Source organism: Sorex fumeus, unplaced genomic scaffold, assembly GCF_029834395.1.
Source record: "Sorex fumeus unplaced genomic scaffold, SorFum_2.1 ptg000011l, whole genome shotgun sequence".
In the NCBI taxonomy this organism is placed as follows: domain Eukaryota; kingdom Metazoa; phylum Chordata; class Mammalia; order Eulipotyphla; family Soricidae; genus Sorex; species Sorex fumeus.
In genome coordinates this window covers 6,910,752-6,937,051 of record NW_026606068.1, presented here as the reverse complement: position 1 = coordinate 6,937,051, position 26,300 = coordinate 6,910,752, and the positions used below count along the sequence as shown (strand labels likewise).

Here is a 26,300-nt window from a genome sequence, read left to right as displayed (position 1 = left end):
TCAGGTGCTAACTACTCCCACAGCTTGTGCTGGGTTTTTGGGCATGTGCATGTGCATGTGAGGGACAGAGTCCCTCTCTGTGCCCGGACCATGGGCACCATTGCTCAGAGGGACCCTCATACAGAGACAGTGTGACAAAGAGCAGAGGGGATACCCACCCAGCCCTGGGTCTCTTCCAACAATGGTCTAGGAAATAGCTGAGGGTCTCTCACATCTCTTCAGGGTCACTTGCCTCTCCCCACATCCCACCTCCCTGCAGAAAGGGGAAGCTGCAGAGGAGACTGGGATTGTTCAGGACTGTCCTGGCATGTGAGATTACCAGGCCGTGAGCATGCAAGTCTCTCCCAGGACACACAGCAGGAGTCGAAGTTTTTCATTCCCTGGAGGCACAGACAGGGTGTGGACACAAAGCTGGCCCTGCCCTAGCCCCACCAGGTGACCCAGGCAGGTCCTGCCACACCCTGTCTGGCACCCACCCTCCAGGCTTGCATAAAAGCTCTTCCCCATCAAAACTGGAAGAGCATCCCTCAGAGAGCATCCCTATGATCGCATCCCTCTGAGCACAAGAAGAGCATCCAAGTGAGGCCTGGTGGTTCCTGCATCCCTTCGGAAGCCAAGACTCAAAGGCTCTGCCCAGGACCTTTCCACAGCTGGTGTCCCCAGGGAAGAAGAGAGCTGGAAGCATCTTCCTGAGTGTACCAGAGCACTGCCAGGTACCGCCCAAAAAACAACCAAAAAGATCTTCTCCAGGAAGCGAGAGGGCAGAAGGAGTGGAAGCAGCGACTCTGAGGCCCTGACACCCAGGTGGGTGGGCAGCTGCTATGGCCCAGCAGGAGGAAGCCCTCACTCTATGGGAAGAAAACGAAGAAACTGGAAGAGGTGCTGAAGGTGGGCAGGCTCGCAGAAAGGGACTGTTTTCCAAAGAATTACGATGCCTGATGTACGCGTTTGGGGATGACCAGAATCCTTATACAGAATCAGTGGAAATTCTCGAAGACATCGTCGTAGAATTCATCACGGAAATGACGCACAGAGCAATGTCCATCGGCGTGCAAGGCCGCGTCCAAGTGGAAGATATTGTCTTCTTGGTTCGCAAGGACCCGAGGAAGTTTGCTAGGGTGAAAGACTTGCTTGATGCGAATGAAGAAATAAAACGCGCTAGAAAAGCATTTGATGAAGCAAACTATGCATCGTAACACCTTGTCCTATCAGACACTGCATTATCTCTAGGGAAGCCACAGCTCACTGCATTCTCTCTAGGAAGTTCTTGGTATCGAGTTACGAAAATGAAATTTGAAGAGAAGCATTTTTAACCTTGATTTTCAGTCTTCAATTGTACAATGATAAGCAAACCTTGAATTTCCAGTCTTTAGACACCTGGACTTGAATTTCGTGGCAGTTATAGCGATGTGTAAATTGAAATATATTTTTAAATTTTTTATTAATTCACCATGATAGTTACAAAGCTTTCATGATTGAGGAAACTTTGTCATTGTACCTCTTGGGAAATCAATTAAAAAAAAGAGTGGGAATAAAATTTTAAAAAATAAAAGAAAGAAAACCTTGCATGCAGGAGACTATGCATAATCTCATGCCTCACTTTGCTCTCTAAATCCTCTCAAAGTCTCCTGTGGCTCCCCACTTTCTGAGGGGCCCTCCATCCTTTGGCTGCACCTGGGGATGTCTACATCTGAGTAGTGCCTCAGTTTCTCCTCTCTGAGGAGCTCAAAGCATGTATGTCAAGGAAATGTGGTCTCTAGATTAAGAAATCTGAGTGTTATTTGTCCCCAGAAGTCCATTGCTTTGTGGGGCAGCCAGTCTGGGTTCTCTCCTGGCTCTCATCCTTCCCAAACCCCAGCTCCCCGCCCTGGAGGCCACCCAGCACCCAGACTTGAGGGGGTTTCTGTTCCTACATGCCCACAGCAGGGATTGTGGCCAGCGTTCAGCACACCATGCACCCTGGAAGGGACACTGTTCCTACCCCTCCCCAGGCAGGCAGATACCGAGACGGCAAGGGGCTGGGATGGGCACCAGGACAGACCCTGACACAGGAGCCCAGAGGGAACACTCAGGAGCAGGCCTGGCTCTCCACAATCCTGCAAGCTCACTGGCCAAAATGATGAGGAACACAGGCTGGGCAGGGCCCACAGCCCCTCCTCACTGGCCATCAGCTTCTCGGCTTTCTTCCCCATAGACCCTGACCCTCTGATAAACTCAGGAACAGCGTCATCTCTGCCCCCAGGCATCTGAATTCGAGTTTTTACTTTTTCAAATATGCAAACGTTTATCCACATTCTAGTGCCAGTGACACAGGATGCATGTTCCAGCCCCTGCATCTCCTCAGCTGCTGCTATTTTGTTTGCTGCCACAGGCTCAGGTGGGGGGCAGGTGTTCGCCTGAGACCCCGAAAACCTGTGACACAGAGGAAGGGATCGGGAGAAACCCAGAATAAGTGCCAAATCTGAGTGTGGTCTCAAAAGTTCTGAGAGCTTGTGGGCGGTCTGGACAGACGGAACTGGTCCGGGGTGGAGCATATGATGGTTCTGCCTCTGGCTGGAGCTGAGGCTCCCCACAACCATGGCTGGAGTCGCCCTATCACCAAAACACACACCTCACAAGACCAGCAGGATGGTTTAAACAGAGAAAACTTTATTCTTCGTTGAAAACACACTGAACTAATAGGAAAGGAGATTACACACAGGCCACATTCCCTCCCCATGCCATGTCGCAGGGATGTGTGGTAGGGGACCACCGTGGCAGTAGAGTTTGCCACCCCCTATTTCTCGAAATAAAAAGGAGCCCTGGGTTCTGACACTGCAGATTTGGTTTTTATTCCGGTTGCTCCCAGATCAAGTGTGGCCCTACGGGACCTGCGTCCCTTCACTGAGTCACACAGTTATTCCCCCCAGAGAGGCGCCTCTATTCCCTTCTTCCTTTCTTGCCCTCATGCTCATGTTCCTTGGGTCGACTGCTATTTGAAAGTCTATTAGAGGCACCGAGCTGTTTGACTTCTTCCAGAAACATGTCCAAGCCAAAAGGATCCTCTACATACTGAACTGGTACCTCTAGGCCTCGCTACCTATGATCTGAACCAGAAAACACCTTATCGAGAACAGATCTGTGGATCTTTCTTCTGGGTTCGAGGTCACCACCATCCGTATTCTTGTCTGAATTTTTCCTGGGCCTGTAAATGTCAGGCGCCCTATCTGTGCCACCTCTCCATGCTTGGTCATGAACTTTGTATATTTCATCTTCTCTCTCTGCAAAACCGCTGTCCATCCCCTATGTTTGGTTCAGGAGCCTCTGAACACCATCGGAAGGCCGAGGGTTGGCCACACCACGTGCAGTCACTTCACTGGTAACCGAGTTCTCATGAAATTTAGGCCATTTTTTCTCGGGTGCTGCCCTGGAAAGATTGAGGTCAAGCCGTCTCTCTGTCTTCCTGTTCTGCCGGATTTCATCTCTCTTGTGTGTGTCTACATCCTCTTTCAGAACATGGGTTTTGAGACCAGCTCTCCTGCCCCTGGCTCTCTGGGCCATTTCTCTGAGCGACTCTTCACATTTCTTCTTTTCTCTCGGTGCCATCTTTCTCTGTACCTGAGCATGCATTTCCACAGCTTCACGAGCCTTCCGGTTGGCGATGTACAGCGCTTCTGCCAGCCTGGCAAAGTTCTCATTGATTTGCACGGTGTGCACTGACCTTCCAATGTCAGCCAGGTGTTTGTCTAAGGGAACTGTGTAACCCCTCGCTTTCTTCCATTTGGAGATACAAGGAGGAATCTTCCATGCTTGTTGCTCCTTCACAGTCATCTTCCGGCTGGGAGAATGCATGATGGGTGCAGGACGAGAAGGTGGTCCCCAAGGAGTTTTCTTCTTTGTTTTGAATCTCGTAGGCTCCATGGGATCTTTCTGCATTTCCGACACCTGAATAATCCTCAGTTTGTCTCCAGAGTTGAAAGTCGCTCTTTGCTGAGCTGGAGTGTATCGGATATACTTATCAAGAGCCGCTTTTCAGCCGCTCAGGGAGGCATGGAGGCAGCCAGCTTCTGAGACACAGACCTCTCAAAGGCTCATCTGGTCTTTTCTGTTACCTCTCGAATGGCTTCTTCATCAAGTCTCTGGAGGTCATCTGCCTTCGAGGCTTCTTTGGGCACCAGGTCACGGTACTTGCTGTAAATGACCTTGTCTTTGGGCTGTCCTTGTCGAGCAATTGCATCATACTTGATATTTCCTTCAGTGTCCACCTGAATGGCCAGTGCATTTGACATTTTTTCTTCGGTCCCATAGGCAGTGGACCCTGGGCCACGTGGATCTCTGGAAAAGCACCTCCATCTCCAAACTCCACTAATAAGCGAGGTATCCAAACTTCCTGTACCTCTATGCTGGAGGCTCTCTTCAGAGGAAACCGGTGAGGTTTGTGGGGACATTTGGGATCTTGCCTTTTCCTCAGTCTCAGGCTGTCTTGAGCTAGCTGAGTTGGGGCAGGTAAAAGGCTGCTGAGGGCCATCTTCTCTGGCAAGAATTGCGGCTGACCCTTGTCTCTGCACCCTGCCCTTCTGGGGTTCTCATGCCTGGGCCTCCACAGGCGGCAGCACCAAAGGGCAGGAACCGTCCGTGGCCTTTACCAATCTGTGGTTCCTCCCTGCCCCAGCACCCGCGTACCTCTGAATCATCCCCCCGGTGTGGGCTCAGACCTCCAGTGAAGTTGCCCTGTGAGAGATCAAACAAACTATAGGCGGGCGATGTATGCATTCGGAGGCCCAGGACCACCTCCCCAGCAGAGGGAAGGGGGCCACAGACTGATGGTCAAAGAGGCCCGTTTAGGCAGAGCTGCTGGCACACGCATAGAACATCTAAGAGTTCAGGTATCAGATGCACGTAGGTGTGGCTGATCATTTAGAGGTAAATGGGTCAAGTTTTCTGCAGAGATAATTCCCTTGGGGCAATCAACTCAAGGAGCCGCTCTGCTTCCTGGAGGTACAGGTATTCCATTGCTTTTCCCTTTTCCCAGCTACTAGTACATTGAACCACTTACGTTTATTTAAAACTTGCAGGTATTTGGAGAAACACAGGGAAAAATACTGATTCCAAAACTTATTTCTCTGGGCTTCATGGGCAAGGCTGCTGGGCTTCTCGGAAAATCCAGGTAGCTCCTCAGGCCTAGTTTAGTCCTTCCTTTCCCACGGGGCTCCTGTCTCTTAAGTCACAATGGTTTGCATCAGTTCGTGCTTTTAGGCTTTCTGGATTGTCCCATTTTGATGCCCTGGTCGCTTCACTACTCGCCCTGGGTCCATCCCAGTCCAACAGAAGACCTATATTTGTGTGGTGTTTTATTAACTACAGAAACAAAGCCCTGAGTCACAGAATTATAACGATGGCCAAGATCTATCTCAGAGCCAACCAACTCCCAAATACCAGCAGCACAGCATTAACAGTCTCTCTGTGTTTAAGCAAAGAGCACTGCTCTGTAGTAAGATCTGAAAAGTCTCTATGGGAAGGAGAAATGCAAATAGTTCACTTCCCAGTCTAGAGTCTCCAGAAGGATTTGACTTAGTAAGTACTACAGGGAAAGGGGAGAGATCAACTCAAGGCATTAGGGGTGCTCACCAGAGCACTGTAAGCTTCTCTGGGAGGAGGTCAAGGGGCAATTCACTAAAACCTGACACACTTTGGTTAATATCCAACAGCCTGGGAGCCTCTGCCGCTTGGGAACTCGGGACAGAGAAGGTGGCTGGAGGTCTGTCTCCTCTGGGGTCCCACTTTTCCCTGGATTTGGGTCCTTTCGGCTGCCTTGCTCCTCTGTCACAGTGCACAAAGGAGAGTAGAAGTGGCCTGAATGAAGCCTCAGGTTCCCCCCAGCAGGACAGGTGCAGCTGGGGATTAATCTCATGAGTAGGCAGTGGCCACATGCCCCAGTTCCTAGCTGATTTTCTTGGCATCCTTTTGGACCTGGCCTTGCTCAGGGATCGCTCCTGGCAGGGTTTGAGGGACCTGTGGGTGCCTGGATCTGTTGGGACATGAACCCGTGTTGGTGCTCACAGCTGACTTGACCCTGGCCCAGCTGGGCGTTCTTGAGTGTAGGGGAAAGTGCGTTTCTGTGGCCTTCACAAGAGGAGTCCAACCCTCACTGAGCACCTTCAAAGACGGGGTCACCACGGGCATGGATGGAGTCATTCCACAACACAGCGTCCAGGCCTAAGGGAAGAACGATTAGAGCGAATCAAGGAGCAGATGCAGAGACTTCCCATGATCCCTGGCTGGGAGAAGAGCTAGCAGCACCTGTCAGTCCTTTCTGCTTCTAGGCAGATGGCCATCCCAAAGAAGCTCGCACCCCGCTGCTTTCTGCTGGAAGAACTTGGATTCTGGGTGCTGTCTTGACTCCACGCTGCATTGGGGCACATGGTGTCTGAACCCTGAGGCAGGAAACTGGGTGAGCCTAGAGTTCCCGATCTCGGGACTCGGGGAAGAACGGTTTTGGTTTTTTTTTCAATTAGTAATTTCTTTATTCTGGAAAAGCAAACCAAAGGATAAGATGGCCGAAGTTTCAGCTCAAGTCTCTCCAAATATTGTCGTCCATTCCCTGACTTTCCATGTGTTATTTCTTGGCTGTTTTCTGGATCAAGGCCATTCTCTGTTTGTGAGCTTCTGCGGTACAAGCTTTTTTGTGGGGTCGGCTTTCTTCAGTGCCAAATCCTGGGATCCACATGTTCCACCGGCGCTCTAGATGAAGCTGGACATCCTTTACCTCCAGAGTGCTGGACGTGCGATGCCGAGCAAGTTGGCAGGCGGCTGTCGCCACACTCTCGATAAAGTCATCCGCAATCTGCAGCAGCATCTCTTCCACACCTTCGTCTAATTCCACATTGGGATCCACTTCTCTTACTAAGTCCTGTAACTTCTTGGTCAATACCTGGCTGTTTCCAGGGTTTAGTCTCCCTCCTGTCCCAGGAGTACCTGGTAGCTTTCCTTCTGTAGTACTATTGGCCATGGAGCCTTGTGGAGGGGTGCTGGCTGGTTCCGGTTATATGGATGAGGAATTGGAGAGGTTGAAGAGGACCGAGGGGCCAAACTGGTTGCTCAGAGGAACACGCTCAGAGGGACGCTCTCAGAGGAAAGGTCTCAGAGCAATGCTCTTCCACCTCTGGAGGGGAAGAGCTTTTATGCAAGCCGGGAGGGTGGGTGCCAGACAGGGTGTGGCAGGACCTGTCTGGGTCACTAGGTAGGGCTAGGGTGGGGCCATCCTTGTGTCTACACCCTGTCTGTCCCTCCAGGGAATGAAAAAAAGCGATTCCTACTGTGGGTCCTGGGAGAGCCTTGCACACCCATGGCTTGTTAAACTCACTCCTCAGGATGGTCCTGAATAATCCCAGACTCTTCTGTAGCTCCCCCTTTCTACAGTGAGGTAAGGGGAGACACGTGGGTAACCCAGAAGAGATGTGAGGCACCCTCAGATCTTTCTGTCTGCAACCATCTTCCTTGTGCCTGCCCTGCTCTGCCTCCTACCATGGGCTCATTTATAGGACACCGTGAGGACCGTTTGAGTGACACTGCTGCCTGCTGTTGGAAAGGCAGTGGTAGGGGCATCTCTCAGATTCTCGCCCAGAGGGGTAGAGTGAAGGAGGGCCTGTGTCTCTGTGGGGAATCTGGGACTCAAATGCTATGATACCCTGGTGTACAGATTCTCAAATGAAAAAACAGACAGAGGCAAACACACGACAATGCAAAGGCAAAAGGACTTCCATTCAGGTATACTGTGTCACCTCTCTCACCCACAGAGTGGTCTCTTGATAGCGACCCAAATTCCAATTAAATAGGGTTTAATCACATAAGCAGCACATGCCTTATTGTTTCAGAAAAATCCTAGTTACCAAAGAAAGGTGTTTTGGCAAGTGTCTTAGGGTAACAGTGATCAGGCAATAGTTAAACAATAATTTCCAGTAATATAAATAATAATGAATATATAATATATAATATTACTATTAAAAATGTCACTGTCACTGTTCTCCCGTTGTTCATCAATTTGCTCGAGCAGGCCCAGTAACATTTGTGAGACTTGTTCCTGTGTTTGGCATATCGAATACGTCACGGGTAGCTGGCCAGGCTTTGCTGTGTGGGCAAGATACACTTGGTAACTTGCCGGGCTCTTCGAGAGGGGCTAAGAAATCAAATTCGGGTCAGCCATGTTGGCTGCATGCAAGAAAAATACCCTACCCACTGTGCTATTGCTCCAGCCCACTATTAATAAATAATATTAATAATTAATAAATATTTATTTGTTAATAAATAATAAATCATAGAGAGAAATATAAATATATGCCTCTCAGAGAGCCTGAAAAGCTACGAAGAATATCCTGCCCTCCCAGGCAGAGCCTGGCAAGGTCCCCATGGCGTATTGATATGCCAAAAACAGTAACGACAATAGGTCTCATGCCCTGGACCCTGTAAGAGCCTCCAGTCGTTGGAAAAGACCAGTAAGAAGAAGCTGCTAAAATCTCAGGGCTTGGAGGAATAGAGGTGTTACTGGTGCCTTCTCGAGTAAATTGATGAACAATGGGATGACAGTGATGCAGTGATAAATAATGTAGGAGTACTGTTATTTGTTCAGCCATTGGTTCAGCTGATTGAATTGGGCATGAACTCCACATTGCGGGGGGGCCCCTCCAGACCACTCTCCGGCCCGCGGAGGTGGCCCTAGGCTCCGTAGGTGCAGGGAGGGACTGACCGAATGAACACAAGACACAAGAGACATAATGCAGTTTCGAAGCAGAGAAAAAGGAACAGGACAGAGCAGACAGGACAGCAGACAGGATAGGACAGGACAGGACTTTATTCAGGGCAGCAGGGGTATTATATACCTTGCGAAGCAGGAAACTATGCTTACATCACAGAAGGCAATTACATCACTTGGTCATATCATATATGGTTAGGAGAGTTACAAAGTCTACATGTTTGATATGCTTGGTTAGTCAGTGTCAGTTACTTCTTATTCTTGGGCTAGCTGTGACAAATGTTTTCTTTTAGATAACCATACATAGCTCAGGATATGCATAGGCTGTGCTCAGAGCAGACGCAGTACCAGATTTACACAAGTCAGGACCCACTTGTTCAGGATCACATAGGCCAAGATAACCATACATAGCAAAGGCACGTAGGCCCTTGGTCAATTAAAGGGCCAGCTTCCCACACTGCATTACTTTTTTTCAATTTTATCACGGTGAGATAAAGTTACAAAGCTTTCATGTTTGAGATTCAGCCATACAATGATGGAACACCCATCCCTCCACCAGTGCTCATTTTCTACCACCCACATCCCAGTTCTCACCCTGCATCAATGGCAGACAATTTTCCCCATACTGTCTCTCTAATTATGTGAATTATGTTCTGCTCGAAATTTTCAACCACCATTCAGGCCTACCTGTTAGGGGCAGATGCTAGGTCATTTATTTTTGATTGCTCATTTTAAATATCATGAGAGCTCACACGGCCGCAATTGCAAATGTCAATTTCTAGAGTGCTAATGATTGGATTCCAGAGACGTCTCATATGGCACTAATCCATTTTGGTATTCAACTGGAAGTCTCTGGGCGAGGGCTGTTAGTGCGCTAAGATGGTACCAGAGGCAAATTGTGGGTGTGACAGCCAGTCTTCTGGGTGGGCAGGGGCCAGGGAGGGACAGCTCAGGTCCTTGCTGCCATGTGGCCTGGAGATTCAGTCCTGAAACCCGCATAACTGGGATTTACTTGGGAAAGCTCTTGGTCACCGGGATTCCATCTGGAGTAGGTGGGGAGAGCACACATGCTCCATCTAGGGTGCCCTGGTGAAACTGGCCTGGTAGTGGGCCCGGAGAGATCTCTCGCGCTGTGGTGTCTTCTGGGACGTGTTGCTCTCTCTGGGGCAGGGCTCTTGATGTGCTAAGATCCACATAACAAAATTTTCAGCAGATTATATCTTGGTGAGGTCATCCTGAGACGGCAGAGTCAGGCTGAGAGTATGGTGGCAATTTTGGATTGTTGAAGCAAGTGTCTGCTGGGAGCTCTGCTTGGGAGGACACAGGCCAACCTATCCCCTCCTTTTACCCAGTCTGTTCAGCCAAGCATGGGTCCAAGCTTTTCTGCTGCTTTTGATCTCTTTCAAGATTTATTTAGGGGCAGATGCTAGGTCATTTATTTTTGATTGCTCATTATAAATATCATGATAGCTCACACGGCCGCAATTTCAAATGTCAATTTCTAGAGTGCTAATGATTGGGTTGGAGAGATGCCTCGTATGGCTCCACCACCTGCACAGTGTTTGCTATTAATGTGCCGGGAGCAGGCTGCACCCGGGACCGGAGCATGCCTGGGCTCTCAGGGCTGAAATCCGCCACCACAGCCGTGGTGCCAGCCAACAGGGGCCCCGGAGATCAGAAGCATCACCATCCTCTGACTCAGTCTCCCCCGAGACACAGATCCTTCCCGAAGCCCCTTTGGGTGAGAGTCTATCTGAGAGATGCCCCTGGCACTGTCTTTCCCACGGGCGGGTAGCAGTGTCACTCACAGGGTCCTCATGGGGTCCTAGAAACGAGCCGAAAGAAGGAGGCAAAGCAGGGCAGCAACAGGATTCGGGTATGAGAGTCTAAAGGAAAGGGCGGGAGAAGCAGACACCGGCTGGCCACACCAACACTGTTTTGACCAGCCCATGAAAGCTCTGGCCTCAGTGCCCTCAGCCGGCCACAACAGCTTAGGCCCAGCTTTTAGAACTGAGAACGATAAATTGGTTTGATAGATATATTGACTTCAATGTTGATTTTAATACTAATCTATTGATTTTAATATTAAAAAGTTTTTATAATACAAGTGTTTTCCAGAATTTTATCAAGGGTTATGTGCCTTTTTTCTCCATTTATATGCTCGATTTGCTCGAGCGGGCCCAGTAACGTCTCCATCGGAGACTTTGTTGTTACTGTGTCTGGCATCTCGAATACGCCACGGGGAGCTTGCCAGGCTCTGCCATGCGGGCGAGATACTCTCGGTAGCTTGCCGGGCTGTCCGAGAGGGGCGGAGGAATCGAACTCGGGTCGGCCATGTTGGCTGCGTGCAAGGCAAACGCCCTACCGCTGTGCTATCACTCCAGCCCTCTGCATTTATATAAATAAAATAATGAAAAGAACGTGATCTTCTTGCCTTTGGCGACTTAAGAAGGAGGAATCTGAAATTTTTATTATTTCCCGAAAGAACATTCCCAGGGGCCCATTCCCTGTCCACACAGCAGGAAAGACGTCACTTTATATAGAAACAGTCACTTTTCGATAAGTGATTGTTGGAAATAGAGGGTTGGGTATAAAATAAGAAAACATCATCGGTGCTTCGGAAGGCTCTGAAGAGTGGGGGCAGGGCCGGCAGCCCCAGGAAGAGACCTCCCCTTCTCTGACTGGCTCCCTCGGCCCCCACACTCAGGAACACCCAGCTGGGCCAGGGCCAAGTCAGCTGTGAGCACCAACACGGGTACATGTCCCAACAGATCCAGGCACCCATAGGTTCCTCAAACCCTGCCAGGAGTGATCCCTGACCAAGGCCATGTATGGTCCAAAAGGATGCCAAGAAAATCAGCTAGGAACTGGGGCATGTGGCCACTGCCTACTCATGAGATTAATCCCCAGCTGCACCTGTCCTGCCGGGGGGAACCTGAGGCTGCATTCAGGCCACTTCTTCTCTCCTTTGTGCACTGTGACAGAGGAGCAGGGCAGCCGAAAGGACCCAAATCCAGGGAAAAGTGGGACCCCAGAGGAGACAGACCTCGAGCCACCTACTCTATCCCGAATTCCCAAGCGACCGAGGTTCCCGGGCTGTTGGATACTAACCAAAGTGTGTTAGGCTTCAGTGAATTGCCCCTTTACCTCCTCCCAGAGAAGCTTACAGTGCTCTGGTGAGGACCCCTAATGCCTTGAGTTGATCTCTCACCTTTCCCTGTAGTAGTTACTAAGTCAAAACCTTCTGGAGACTCTAGACTGGGAACTGAATTATTTGCATTTCTCCTTCCCATAGAGGCTTTTCAGATCTTACTACAGACCAGTGCTTTTTGCTTAAACACAGAGAAACTGTTAATGCTGTGCTGCTAGTATTTGGGAGTTGAAAATCTTAGAAAATTTAAGATTCCATATTTCGGAACATCGGCACTACAGATATTTGGTCAAATGGCGAGGGGGATATGGTGGGCTTTGCGGATTACATGAATTTGTTTGCAATTGATGCTGGAACAAAAAGAACTCACTTTGCACACTGTCCACCCCAGTTTAGTCTCTGAATAATACCATCTTGGACTGAGAGGTCCCTGAGCACAGAGTAAGGTGGAAGTTGTGAGCACTGCTGGATGTTGCCCCAACATGACAAAACAAACAAACAAACAAACAAAAGAATTACACCAGTACTTTTAAATAAAAATCATTTTTATCAAAATGTCTAGCATCACACAAAAGTTGTAAATCAAATATATAATATAACAAACAACTTGTATAGTGCTATAAACCACCAGAAAGATGGTGCAGCCCGCAAGGCTCCCCCTGAGCACAACTCTGAGTGCTGGAATCCGGGTCCCCACACCAGGTCTTATATTTGGTTGTCCTGGTAAAGTCAAAGGAGAGAGAAGCGTCCAGCCATCTCTGGGTCACAGGAAAAACGTCCCGCAGGCAGCAGAGCGCAGACACTTGGGGCCAGGCTGGTTCTGGCGCTGCTGGGCTGTCAGAGACGGGGCCCCCGTGGCAGCTGAAGGCTGTGCAGGACCCGCTGGCTTTTCTGGCCTTTCCTGCCCTTACTCTTGGCGGCCGTGGCACACGTTTCTGGGGCAGCTTTCGGGGGTGCAGGCTGCTCCCGGGGTGCCCCATGCCCGTGTCTGGAGCCGTGGATGATCACGGCGTTGGCGGGCAGGGTGGCGTCCGTCTTCCTGAGGTTGGGCGGCGGCTTGGGCCGGCTCTGCTCCTGGAGCCGCCTCCAGCAGTGCAGGCTGATGCCAGGAGAGTCCTCGCCAAGCTCGGGGTGCCCAAACACCGAGGGCTCGAGTTCGCAGGCAGGCTGGCCCGGCAGGTCCCCGGGGATCGCTGAAGACACGCAGCCTGGCCCCTCCGGCCCGGCCCAGCCCCCGTGGCCACCGCCTCTGTCCCACTCAGCCTTCTGTGTGTAGAACAGGACATAGGCCTGCTGGCTGAGGACGTGGGAAACGTCGCAGGCACTGACCTTGGCGTCGTCCATCTGGTACCACTGGCCGTCTGCCGCTCTGATGTAGCACAGGTAGTGGCCACCGAGAGAGGTCCAGCCGGTGTGCACCAGGACGGCGTAGAGCAGGTAGACGAGATGCCCCTCCTGGGGCTCCGACGTGCAGCCTCCCACGTCCAGGCACTCGGGGAAGCTTACGTGGCCAGCCAGCTTGGCGCCGCCGTCCTGGCAGAACCTTTTCAGCACCAGCATCAGGACCCGCGAGGCCGCGTGCAGGGTCAGCGTCTTGGTGGCGGGCGTCTTCTGGCCGCAGCTGCCGCACAGGTAGGCGTCAGGCCCCTCCAGTCGCTCGGGTTTCACCAACTCTCGCAGGGCTTGGGCCACGCTCGGAGCCGCTCCCACGTCCAGCGCCACGTCCAGGTAAGGCTCAAAGGTGTAGGAGATGGCCAGGCAGCGCAGACACTGCACCTGGGACCGCCAGAGGCCTCCAAAGATGCCCGGGATGTCGGCTGGCCTCTTCCCACCGCCCTGTGGGCAGCTTTGCTGCATGGCGTCCAGCGTGGACATGAGGAACTCGTGCGCATCTTCCTGCCGCTGCCTGTGGAATCCGGCCAGCAGCGATGGGCACGGTGTGAGGACCTCCCCGGGGCACCGCAGGGCCCGGCTGATGTGCTTCCGCACCCCGCATGCCCTGCAGCAGGGCCGCTGGCCGTGGGCGCCACGATGAAGTCCGGACGCTGCCCAGCTGGCCAGGGCCGGAGTGTAGGTCAGACACTGCAGGGCAGCGTTCACGTAGCAGCTGTTCCCGACGTTCCGCAGCCCGGCTCCCACCGCACATCCTGTCTTCCTCTCGGGAGGGAGAGCCTTGGCGCCAGCCCACCCCTGGCCCTGCGGAGCCAGACCCACCTGGGAAGTCGTGGGCCACAAGTGTGGGGCGGCTTCAGTCAGGAGTGCGTCGCTGCAGACCCCAGCGTTCTTCTTGCTGCTCCAGGATGCGGCTTGTGCCATCTCTTGGCTTGAGTGGAAGCTGCCCAGTGCAGAGAAGGGGCCTCTGTGCCTCCAGAACTCGGCGATGAAGACTGCGTAGGAACGATGACTTCCCTTGGCAGAGGTCTGGAAAGAAGCTCAGCCCCCTGGCAGGCGAGTCCCTAAATACGTAGATGCAGCCCCGCCCAGGCACAGGCTCTGCCCACCAATCTGCAACTTGTCCAATCCGGTTGAGGGGAGAGTAGTGTGTGTGACCACGCCCTGTGATCACATGACCCCTAAGAGGCTGGCCACAGCAGGGTGTGGCAAGCACTGGGCTTGGCCAGTTACGGAGGCCCTAAGGCCACTGGACCCCTGGGGTGCTGTGTCTCCAGAGGCCCTTCAGACTGGCGTGGCACCTCCTCAGTCTTCACTAGCATGCGACTGGGATGAATGGAGACATTACTGGCACCTGCTCGAGCAAATGCATGAGTAACAGGATGTCTGTTGATCAAGTGATCAAGTGGTATCTTGGTTCGGTCATCCTGAGACGATAGAGTCAGGCTGAGGGGATGGTGGCGATTTTGGATTGTGGAAGCACGTGGCTGCTAGGGGTTGTGCTTGGGAGGACACAGGCCAACTCTCCAATTTACCCAGTGTGTTCAGCCATGCATGGGTCCAAGCCTTTCTGCGGTTTTTGATCCCTTTCAAGATTTATTTAGGGGTCCCTGAAGCAAGGCCGGACTAGCGCTTACAGGGTGCTGTGGAGTTGGTTCCAGGGGTGACGGCCAGTGCTTCCGTGTGTATTAGGAATTCAGCAGGGTAGCCCATCTCAACTCCATGAATGCCAGGAGATTTTAGTCACAAAACCCACATACCAGCATTTTCAGCAGATCTTACCTTGGTGAGGTCCGTCCTGAGACGTTGGAGTCAGGACAGGAGTATGGCAGCGAATTTGGATTGTGGAAACAAGCAGCTGTTGGCAACTTCCTGTTGCTGTTCTGAAATCTGGACCCTTACTGAGGCAGTCAATGGGGTTACCTGGCTGAAGGGGGAATGCCGGTGACCACTGGCCACCAGGATTTTCAGATCTCTCAGTTCCCCTTGGGATCAGAAGATGGGCGGGTGAGCTGATGTCTCAGTCTGATGGTCACACAACACACAAATCGCAGCCGGATGTTTTAAACACAGAAACCTTTAATCCTCACTGAAAACGCACTAAACCAATAGGAAAGGAAATTACACACAAGCCACATTCCTTTCCTCTGCCATGTCGCAGGGCGGTGTGGTAGGGGACCCCCACGGCAGTAGAGTTTGCACCCCCCCATTTCTCTAAATAAAAAGGAGCCCTGGGTTCTGACCCTCCAGATTTCACGTTCATTCTGGTTGCTGCAGATCAAGTTTGACCTGGGTGCGATCACTGAGTCACACAGTTCATGCTCCCAGAGAGGCGCCTCTATTCCCTTCTTCTCTTCTTGCCCTCATGCTCACATTCCTTGGGGCGGCTGCTATCTGAAGGTCTTTTAGAGGCACCGTGCTGATTGGCTTCTTCCAGAAACTTGTCTAAGCCAAAAGGATCTTTTTCAAACTGAACTGCTCCCTCTTGGCCTCGCTGCTTACTCTCTGGACCAGAAGACTCCTTCTCGGGAACAGATCTGTTGGTTCAGAGGACCTTGGGAGACACAGGGACCCAACCCGGCTGGGCATATGGGGCAAACGCCTCCCAGCTACAGTCTTGCTGTGCTACGAGGGGCTTGGTCCTGATGTAGGTGGGGTTTTTCCTGGAGGTTTATTTTCCCTTTTGGGTCACACCTGGCGATGCACAGGGGTTACTCCTGGCTCTGCACACAGGAGTTACTCCTGGCGGTGCTCAGGGGACCATATGGGATGCTGGGAATCAAACCTGGGTCGGCCGCGTGCAAGGCAAACGCTCTACCCGCTGTGCTATCTCTCCAGCCCCAAGGAGTTTTGCACAATAAAGTGAAGCTGGGTGTATTGCAGGAAGGTTTAGGATATGCAGAGGGGTCAGCTGAGATGGAACTTCCCCCAGAAGCCTGCCAGGAGAAACTGAGGCCCGTCCTTGAGCCCTGAAGTGGGCAGAGAAACAGCTCTGAAATTCCTATCATGAGCCCCCACCCTCTCAGCTCTGAGGTTTCAGCAGCTCCGGACTCACACGGTAGCCCCTTGGCTGCAGCCCAGAGGGAACTGACACCAGTGGGTCCCCTGTTTCCCAGACCGCCGATCCTGCAGCTCCCCTGCCCTGACAGCCCCACCCAATCCGCTGCCAGAGGACTCTGAAGGCCTCAGTCTCTTTCCAGGGAGAAACATCTGGCTTCCCTGCTTTGTTCTTTTTAGTCAGGTGACCCCAGGGTCCACTTCACCCTCTCTGGGTGATTTCATGAAGCAGATCGAGGGAATCGAAGGAAGAGACCAGGGCCTCAGCAAGGACTGGGAAACTCATGGCCTGGCCGTGCACTGGACAGAGGGAGAGAGGGAGAGAGAGAGACAGAGAGAGAGAGAGAGAGGAATGATTCCTTGCAGAGCCAGGACTAACATCAGAGATAGATCTTGGCAGCCCCTGCCCTTGCAAACAGTGAGGCCGCAGCTTCCCCTTACACAGCTCCTGCTACTTTCCCAGCAACAGGCTACAACCAGGCCCACCTGGGTTTCTCCTACCTTGCCCGCCCACGTGGGAAGCTGGGCCCGGAGCCCCTGACCACAGAACCCTGGTGCTCGGGACTCCTGGGCCCCAGCAGAGACAGGCCTGGAGCAGAGCAGCTGCCGCTGGTCCCTCAGGAGTAGCCGCAGCTCATGAGGCTTCATGTAGCAGCTGAACCCACACCTCACGGTTGCCCCACGCCCAAGGCCGCCTGCCCGGAGCTGACACCAGCAGCTTATCTCAACTGGCTAACTCTGAAGCCACCTCACCTTCCTACAGAAAGCAAAAAAAGAAAAAAAGAAAGGGGGAGCTGCAGAGGAGTCTGGGATTGTTCAGGACTGCCTTGAAAACTGAGATTAACAGGCCATGTGCATGCAAGATTCTCCCAGGACACACAGCAGGAGTGTCTATTTTCATGCCCTGGAGGCACAGACAGGGTGTGGACACCTAGCTGGCCCCGCCTTAGCCCCACCAGGTGACCCCGTCAGGTCCTGCCACACCCTGTCTGGCACCCACCCTCCAGGTTTGCATGAAAGCTCTTCCCCATCAGGACCTAGAAGAGCTTCCCTGGAGCCTGTCCAGCTGAGCGCAGCCCACTGAGGCAGGGAGGCTTCCTGGCTCAGCATGATGGATCCAAGCCTGTCGAGAGAACGGGAGCTATTCAAAAAACGAGCTCTTTCCACTTCTGGTGTTGAAAACAGATCAGGGACTGCCTGCTCATCATCATCATCACCAAAGAAGAAGAAAGCAAAACTCGAAGAAGGAGGTTCATCAGGCACTAAACAAAATTCTGATCAGAGTAACAGATCATTGAACGTGAAAGCTCTGTCGGGAAGCTCTGGATATAAGTTTGGTCTTCTTGCGAAGATCGTGAATCACATGAAAACACGGCATCAGAGAGGAGACACACACCCTCTCACTTTGGAAGAAATTCTGGATGAAATACAGCATTTAGATGTCGGACTCACACAGAGACAGTGGCTTATGAGTGAGGCATTAGTCAAGAATCCCAAAATTGAAGCCATCAACGGGAAGTATGCCTTCAAGCCCAAGCACAGCCTGAAAGGTAAGAAGGGCCTGCTCCGGCTCTTACAGCAGCATGAGCAGCGAGGCTTGGGAGGGATTCTTCTGGAAGACATAGAGGAAGGACTGCCCAAGGCCCAGAAGGCTCTCAAGGCCTTAGGGGACCAGATACTATTTGTCAACCGACCTGATAAGAAGACAATTGTTTTCTTCAACGATAAGAGCTGTGAATTGTCTATCGATGAGGAGTTTCAGAAACTGTGGAGGAGTGTCCCTGTGGATTCCACGGATGAGGAGAACATTGCAAAGTTACCTGAGGCATCGGGGTGTTTCCTCCATGCAGGGTTCCGGACACAAGAAAGTGGCCCCTGTCCAGAGAAGGGCAAAGCCCGCTGTGTAGAAGAAGCAGCGCTGGAAGATGTAGAATGAGCACTTGGCAGGAGTGCTGAAGGAGTGCTCGAGCTCGGCACCCTGGAAGTAGTGGCCGGTGGTGGGCAAGTTGAGTCACCCAGAGAATCACCAGCCCTGGTGGAGTTGTGACCTGGAGATGACCGCATTCCTGCTCACCTTCCTCCGACTGAGGAGAGGAGCATCTCACAGTCAAACCTTGGCAGGAGCCCGTGGGAAGCAACTGTGCTCCGGAAACCTGGTCCTCTACGCTGAACCTTGGGAACTTCCTGGGGGAAGCTGCTGAGCTACAGGGGTCGCCTGACCACGCAGCCCTGTGGACGGGGCATGGGGAGGGGATGGGAATTGAGTATAGCTAATCCTTTTTCCTATTGGCTTAGTATGTAGCGTGTTTTCAATTAGGAATAAAAGTTTCTCTGTTTAAACCATCTTGCTGGACTTTGTGTGTGGGTGACCATGAGACTGTGATGTCAGCTCACCCACCCAGCTTCTGATCCCAAGGGGACCTCAGAGACCTGAAAATCCTGGTCACCCATTGGCCCAGTGTCCCACTGCACAGTATGCTTGACCTTGAGATTGTATAGTTTTCTCCTTAAAGTCTCAAAAGCAGGGGGCTGGAGTGACAGCACAGTGGGGAGGGTGTTTTTTGCCTTGCTTGCTTCAGACCTGGGTTAGATCCCCAGCATCCCATAGAGTCCCCCGAGATGTGCCAGGAGTAATTCAAGAGCACAGAGCCAGGAGAACCCCTGAGCATCACTGGGTGTGACCCAAAAGGCAAAATTAAATAAAAATTAAAATAAAATATAATTTTAAAAAAGTTCAAAACAGAAATGAAATGATGACCTCTTTGGAGGGAATGGGACTGCCACAAGCATGGACCATCCTGAGGGTCACTGGAACCATCTTAGCCTCAAGCTGTCTTGGTTCATGACCTGGAAACACCCATACCCATCGGCCCTGTGCCCAGGGAGGGACCTGACACCACTTTTTTCCAAAGAGGAACATCCGACTTCCCATCTGTGATGCAGACTAGATGGAACTTGCTTTAGAGAACCTACTCTTTACGCCTCTACCTCAACAGAAACTAGGTATGTGCTCTGGAAAGGTCCGGCAGAGTCTGGATTAGCAGCACTGCTGCAATGACTCCCCTCAGGTTCTTTGGAACCCAAGCAAGAGAAGCCGATGGACTGCGAGAGGACCGGTGTTATGGCTCTATCATGTGTCCCTGGAAGCCAGCCAAGGGCCTCTCTACAGCTGACCCCTGGGAAGGGGCAGCAGCGTGATGCTGATTGCCTGTGCCCTGTGGGAACAGGGATTGGGGGTGACCAATCAGGTCACCTACTTAGGTCAACAGGGTATGTGATGGGGACCTTGAGGTCTAATCATCTGGCCCCTCCCAAGTTACTTCTTATCTGTGACAAAGTAACTCATTCCATAGACAGCATGGCTCCTGGGGTAGCCTCAGAGTCTTCCATTGGCAGGAGTGGGCCAGAATTTCCATAAAATTAGTCTCCGATGTCCTGCTCTCCCGTGGGACAGAGGTGTGTGCCAAGGACAACCTTCCCATGGCACTGCAGTGCATAATGTTCAACCTCAGGAGAGACAAAGGCACAACGTCAGAGGTTCTTTTTTCAAGAGGATGGGCATCTTCAAGCTCTCCCACACAACTCTAGTAATTAAAACATCATGGTACAGGAAAAAAGGACTGACTCAGATCAGTGGGTTAGAATCGAAAATTTAGAGCCAGATCCTCAGGTATACAGACAGCTAATCTGATCAAGGAGCAGAAGATGTGAGTAGAACAAGGAAAGCCTCTTCAACAAGTGATGTTGAGAAAACTGGCCAGCCACATGCCAAAAAAATAAACTCAGGCCCCTTTCTTTTTTTTTTTGAATGTTATGGAATAAAGTAGTATTTCTTTCTTTTTTTTATTATTAGTGAAACACCAAGAGGTACAGTTATAGATTTACAAATTTTTGTGCTTGGATCTCGGTCATACCACAATCAAATACCCATCCCTCCACCAGTGCCCATTTTCCACCACCAGGATAATATCCATCCCCCCCATCCCCCCAACCCCCATCCCCCCCTGCCACTGTGGTAGGGCATTCCCTTTTGTTCTCTCTCTCTTTTGGGGTGTTGTGATCAGCAAAAGAGGCATTGAGTGGCGAACATGTTCAGTCCAGTCTACTTTCAACCTGCATCTCCCCTCCTGGGAGGATCCTCCAAACACCCTCCACTTGGTGTTCCCTTTTCTATCTGAATTGTCCTTTCCCCTAGAATACCCGGCTGGCCTCTATGTTATGGAGTAATTCTCCTGGTGTTGCTCTCAGCTATTCATGGGTATTAATCTCATATTTTGTTACTTTATATCCCCCAGATGAATGCAATATTTCTATGTCTATCCCTCTCTTTCTGACTCATTTCGCTTAGCATGATACTTTCCATATTGTACCACTTGTATGTAAAGTTCAAGACTTCATCTTTTCTAAGAGCTACAAAGTACTCCATTGTGTAGATGTACCAAAGTTTCTTTAACCAGTCATCTGTTCTTGGGCACTCAGGTCTCTTCCAGTTTCTGGCTCAGGCCCCTTTCTGACACAATACACAAAAGTAAGTCGAAATCAATTAGACTTGAATTGAGAAGATCTTAGGAGAACATGAGTGGAACTCTCCATGACATTGGCGCTAGATGCATCTCTAAGGAGTCAAGGCACTGACCAAACAAACAGAGCAAATATAAACAAGTGGGACTACATTCAAAAGCTTCTGACTTCAAGGGAAGTGGTGCCCAAAATACAGACACCCAGGGAGATGGAAGGAATGGGCCCCTAAGACAAGCAGAATCTCTCTGCTGAGCCCTAAGGTGCCCCTGCTCACACAGAAGCTCAGACAAAGACAGTGGGACAAAGATCAGCAGGGGTTCGGCACGGAACCCAGAGGGCTCTGCCAACAAGGGACCAGGAAAGAACTGAGGGCCTGTCAGGTCTATTCTGGGTCACCCAACCCCACTTCGCCTCCCTGCAGAAAGGGGGAGCCGAAGATAAGTCTGGGATTATTCTGAACCATCCTGAGGCGTGAGATTAACAGGCCATGAGCATGTATGGCTCTCCCACGACACACAGCAGAAATAGCCTTTTTTCATTCCCTGGAGGTACAGAGAGAGTGTGGACACCAAGCTGGGCCCGCCCTAGTCCTACCCAGTGACCCAGGCAGGTCCTGCCACACCCTGTCTGGCACCCACCTTCCTCACTTTCGTAAAAGCCCTTACCCCTCCAGAAGTGGAAGAGCATCCCTTTGAAAGCATCCCTCTGAGAGTTTCCCTCTGAGACGGTACCTTGGAGAGCACCCGTCTGAGGGTGTGCCTCTGAGACTGTCCCTCTGAGACTGAGACTTGGAAGTTGCTGCATTGGTCCAGGAAAGCCCAAGATGAGGTTGCGACTGAGCGCTGGTGCCCGTGTGACAGAGCAGAAGGGCAGCACTCTGTTTTTGACTGGCCCTCCCTGGCCCTCCCTGCATGCCAGCAGCAACATAAAAATGGCAACCCAGCCTCCCCTGTTGGAGTCAGCACTGCAGCAATCACGATTTCAGGCCCAGGCACACTTAGGAAACAGGTGCGCGGCAGGTCAAATGGTACTTCTCGGGAAAGCAGCCTGACTATGCCCCCCGGAGTCCTCAGAGGATGAGGATGGAGCGTGTCTGTTCTCTCCAAAAACCCTGGAGCAAGTGGCAGCTCCTGAGGCCTGGGACGAAGATCCCCTGAGAGAATCTCAGCTCCAGAGTCTGCAGAACCGCATCACTGAGGCCGCACAAACAGGATTAGCCTGACATCGGGAAACTGTGGAAGCAGGAGCAGCAGGAGAAAGGGACTCAGAGGCAGAAGGACAGGCCGGGCATGTGGCACAGGCAGACAGCAGCGAAGGACATGACGAGGGAGCGGATGAGGAGGACAAGGTGCAGCCCCACCCCAAGCCCGTCTTGGTCCCCAAAAAGGACCGAGGGGCAGTTTCAGAATACGAGGCCCCGACACACACGGTTTGCGTAACCCCAGAGCCTGTGTTCATGGCCAGCAGTTTGTGATGAAAGCTGTCTGGCCCAACAACCCAAAATGAACTAGAATATTCCAGGTCTGAAAGGCAGAAGTCACTGCTGACAGCTCCCTTTGAGCCGTTTTGAGATTTGCCCAGGTGTCCCATCAGTTCCACCTCTGGCAACTCTCACTGAACCCACCGTGTCTTCACAAAAGCAGAATCTGAGAAACAGCATCTTCTAGGAATATAATATTTTATCATTGGATGCCCGACTGTGCTGCCAGGAGGAAACTCACCAGGGTTTGTTTAACGGTTTGCATGCAAAGTAACAGAGACTGGACATTCTGGATCTTTAAAAAAAAAAACTTTTATTACTGAAGGGCTGGAGCGATAGCACAGTGGTCGGGCATTTGCCTTGCATGCAGCCAACATGGCCGACTCGAGTTCGATTCCTCCGCCACTCTTGGAGAGCCCGGCAAGCTACCCAGAGTATCTTGCCCACGCGACAGAGCCTGGCAAGCTGCCTGTGACGTATTCAATACGCAAAACACAGTAACAATGAGTCTCATGATGGACATGTTATTGGGCCCGCTCGAGCAAATTGATGAACAATGGGAACACCGTGCTTGCTTATATTATTACTGAAATACCATGAGGTACAGTTGTAGACTTACAAATTTTTGTGCTTGGGTTTCAGTTATACAGTGATTATCTATCTCTCTCCCAGTGCCCATTCCCCACCTCCAAAGCTCCCAGCATCCCTCCCACCCCACTCCTGTGGCAGGGCATTCCCTTTTGTTTTCTCTCTCCTTTTGGGTGCTGTGGTTTGCAAAAGAGGCATTGAGTGGCAATCATGTTTGGTCTATAGTCTATTTTCAGCATGCGTCTCTCATCCTGGGAGGGTCCTCCCAACACCCTTTACTTGGTGCCTCCCTCTCTATCTGAGCTGCCTTCTCCCCCAGTGCGGGGGGGCCCCGCCAGACCACTCTCCGGCCCGTGGAGGTGGCCCTAGGACCCGTAGGTGCAAGGAGGGACCAACCAAATGAAGACACAAGACACAAGAGACAGAGTACAGTTTAGAAATAGAGAAAAAGAGACAGAACAAGACAGGACAGGACTTTATTCAGGGCAGCAGGGGTATTATATACTTTGCGACGCAGGAAACTATGCTTACATCACAGAAGGCAATTACATCACTAGGTCATATCATACATTGTTAGGAGAGTTACAAAAACTACATGTTCCATGTGCTTGATTAGTCAGTGTCAGTTACTTCTTATTCTTGGGCTAGCTGTGACAAATGTTTTCTTTTAGATAAACATACATAGCTCATAGGCTGCGGTCAGAGCAGACGCAGTACCAGATTTGCGCTAGTCAGGACCCGCTTATTCAGGGTCACAGAGGCCAAGGTAACCATACATAGCACAGGCACGTAGGCCCTTGGTCAGTTAAAGGGCCAGCTTCCCACATCTCCCCCTTCCTTTATTATAAAAGATGCCAGCTAGGGGGAGCATTGACTGGACCCCTGCAGGATATCAAGAAGACCTCTGTTTTGCGGAGGGGAGGAGAGTAAATAAAGCCTATTTCCCCTGCTCACCCTACTAGCGGAGGGGAGCTGCGGAAAAAGGCCAGGCTAGGCAGAAGAAACCTCCATGCAGGCCCAGTGTACTCCACAGGGAGTCGGAAGCAGCCATGAGGCCTCCCTTGCAGTGCTTTGCCAGACACCTAGCAGTTGAACAAAAATGGAATAGGGTAAAGTCCGACTCTTTCATACTCAGAGTGTCAGATCAGAGAGGGGCGGGGGAGCTGGCCAAGAACAACTCAAGGTTGGTTCCAACTAACCACAACCCGTGAACCATCCTCTGCAGTAGGCTGCATAGTGCAGGGAAGCATCTTCCATTGCCAGGCGGTGGTAATGCACTTGTATGAGGTTGGCAGATAGAGAAGCCATCTGTTGTCTAACAAAAGGTAATCTGGTTAAAAATGCAGGGGCTCACAATAGCAATCAATAAAATGCAGTCAGGGGACCCAAGAGTGGCAACAGGTAAGGGAGTAGAGAGTGCAGGGCACACCCAGAGCTAGAAGACATAGCACAGGCACGTAGGCCCTTGGTCAGTTAAAGGGCCAGCTTCCCACAGCAGACTTGCAGGATGTCACAACTTAGTCGTTAAATGGCGCCACCTCCCCCTCCCAGTCTGTGTACTTCCCACCATCTTCCCACACTCCTCCCTCCGGGCACGTACGACAGACCCACATGAGCTCTTTCAGCATTTCTGGTTTCTCAGTCCAACCATTCTATCTTCTCCAACCTCAATCCCAACAGATATAGGAGGTATTTGCTCTTTCAAAAACTGTTGTGCTCCTGTGGGTCTCGATATTAATGTGTGGTAGGTGCTGGCTTTGCATGCTGCTGACCTGGGTTTGAGCCTCAGCAATCCACAGGGTTCCCTGAGCTCCAGCTAGTGGGATCCCTTGGTGCAGAGCCAGGAGTAAATCCTGAGCGGCCCAAGGTGTGCCACAACCCAAACCCAATGCAAGGGACATTCGTGTGGTGTGGCAGGGAGTGACAGCCCTGGAAAGCCGACTGTGCTCCACATTGCCCCCCAGTAGCAGGTTGGCACCTATGTCCACATCTGCACACACTCCTCCTGTCTGCCCAGAAAGAGCAAAAGGGAGTGCGGTGACTTCTCACCATACCTCCTGGAAGCTTCACACTCCCAAGTCGGCTCTGAAACTGGCCACGTGGAGGTGGTTCTCAGAAAAGGGAACCTTTCCCGCAAGCTGCCAAGATGCCCTGATTTTGCCACCCTCAAGACCTCTTAGGAAACAGGGCAGGTAACACGAGAACTGGCCAGTCCGTTCTACTACTGGGTGTGTTTCTTTAGGCAGATGTGTGAAATGAGTGTTTTAGTGGAGCCCAAGGAATATGCTGGCCCGGGAAAACCTAGATTCCATCTTTCACCACATAATTGTGACAAATTCTCGGCTAAATAGGATTAATTTAGAAGCATCTAGTAGCCATCGTGTGAAGCTTGGTCTTTTTTTTGTTGATTTTTTTTCAGTTGAGACTGGTGAGATACAGTGCAGAGGACAAAAAATTTACTTTGCACGATACCCTCCGCCCCCAGTTCAGTCCCTGCATTGATTAACATGGTTACGTGAGATTGGAGGAGTAGATCTCTGAGCATACGCAGGAGGAGGTTGTGAACTTTGCGGGGTATTTCCCGAAACATGACAAAACAAACAAAAATAGAGTTATGCCAGCACATTTTTAGAAAAGTCATTTTCCTTAAAATGTCTAGGATCATATAAAAGTTATAAATCAATATATAAAGTCACAAACAATTTGTATACAGCTGGTGTGTTTCTTTGGGTTAATGCATGTGAGGTTGGTCATTTTTGTACAGCTCAAGGAGCAAGATGGTGCAGAAAATCTAAGATTCCATATTTCAGAACATCGGCATTACAGATATTTGGCCAAATGGGGAGGGTGATATGGTGGGCTTGGCTACATGAATTTGTTTGCAATTTATCCTGGAACCAAAGGAACTCACTTTGCACACTTTCCACCCCAGTTCACTCCCGTGAATCATACAGTCCATACAATCATAAAGGATTGATCCCTGAGCACAGAGTCAGGAGGAAGTAGTGAGCATTGCTGGATGTGGCCCCAACATGACAAAACAAACCAAGAAAAGAGAAGAATTACGCCAGTGCATTTTTATAAAAATCATTTTATTAAAATGTCTAGGATCACACAAAAGTTATAAATCAAATGCATAAAATAACAAACAATGAGTATACAGCTATAAATCACCAGGAAGATGGTGCAGCCTGCAAGACTTCCCCGGAGAACAGCTCTGAGTGCTGGAAGTTGGGTCCCCACCCCAGGTCTTATGTTTGGGTGTCCCGGTAAAGTCAAAGGAGGGGGAAGCGTCCAGCCGTGTCTGGGTCACAGGAAAAACGTCCCACAGGCAGCAGAGCGCAGACACTCGGGGACAGGCTGGGTCCGGCGCTGCTGGGCTG

The 26,300-nt window shown here is 51.2% G+C and overlaps 1 protein-coding gene and 3 pseudogenes across 1 annotated transcript; 2 read left to right on the top strand and 2 right to left on the bottom strand.

Moving 5' to 3' along the window:
- Positions 1-821: 821 nt before the first annotated feature.
- LOC130020317 (transcription initiation factor TFIID subunit 13-like) lies at positions 822-1,196 on the top strand. The gene has a single exon (XM_056110926.1). The coding sequence runs from the start codon at positions 822-824 to the stop codon at positions 1,194-1,196; it is 375 nt and encodes a 124-aa protein (XP_055966901.1).
- A 1,723-nt stretch (positions 1,197-2,919) lies between these two features.
- Positions 2,920-4,507, bottom strand: LOC130020315 (SNW domain-containing protein 1-like; annotated as a pseudogene).
- A 2,088-nt stretch (positions 4,508-6,595) lies between these two features.
- LOC130020292 (ubiquitin carboxyl-terminal hydrolase 17-like protein 6) lies at positions 6,596-14,195 on the bottom strand (annotated as a pseudogene).
- A 3,244-nt stretch (positions 14,196-17,439) lies between these two features.
- Positions 17,440-18,316, top strand: LOC130020377 (general transcription factor IIE subunit 2-like; annotated as a pseudogene).
- Positions 18,317-26,300: the final 7,984 nt, after the last annotated feature.

Coding starts and splice junctions, on each gene's coding strand:
- LOC130020317 (XM_056110926.1), top strand. CDS start 822: ATGGCCCAGCAGGAGGAAGCCCTCACTCTATGGGAAGAAAACGAAGAA.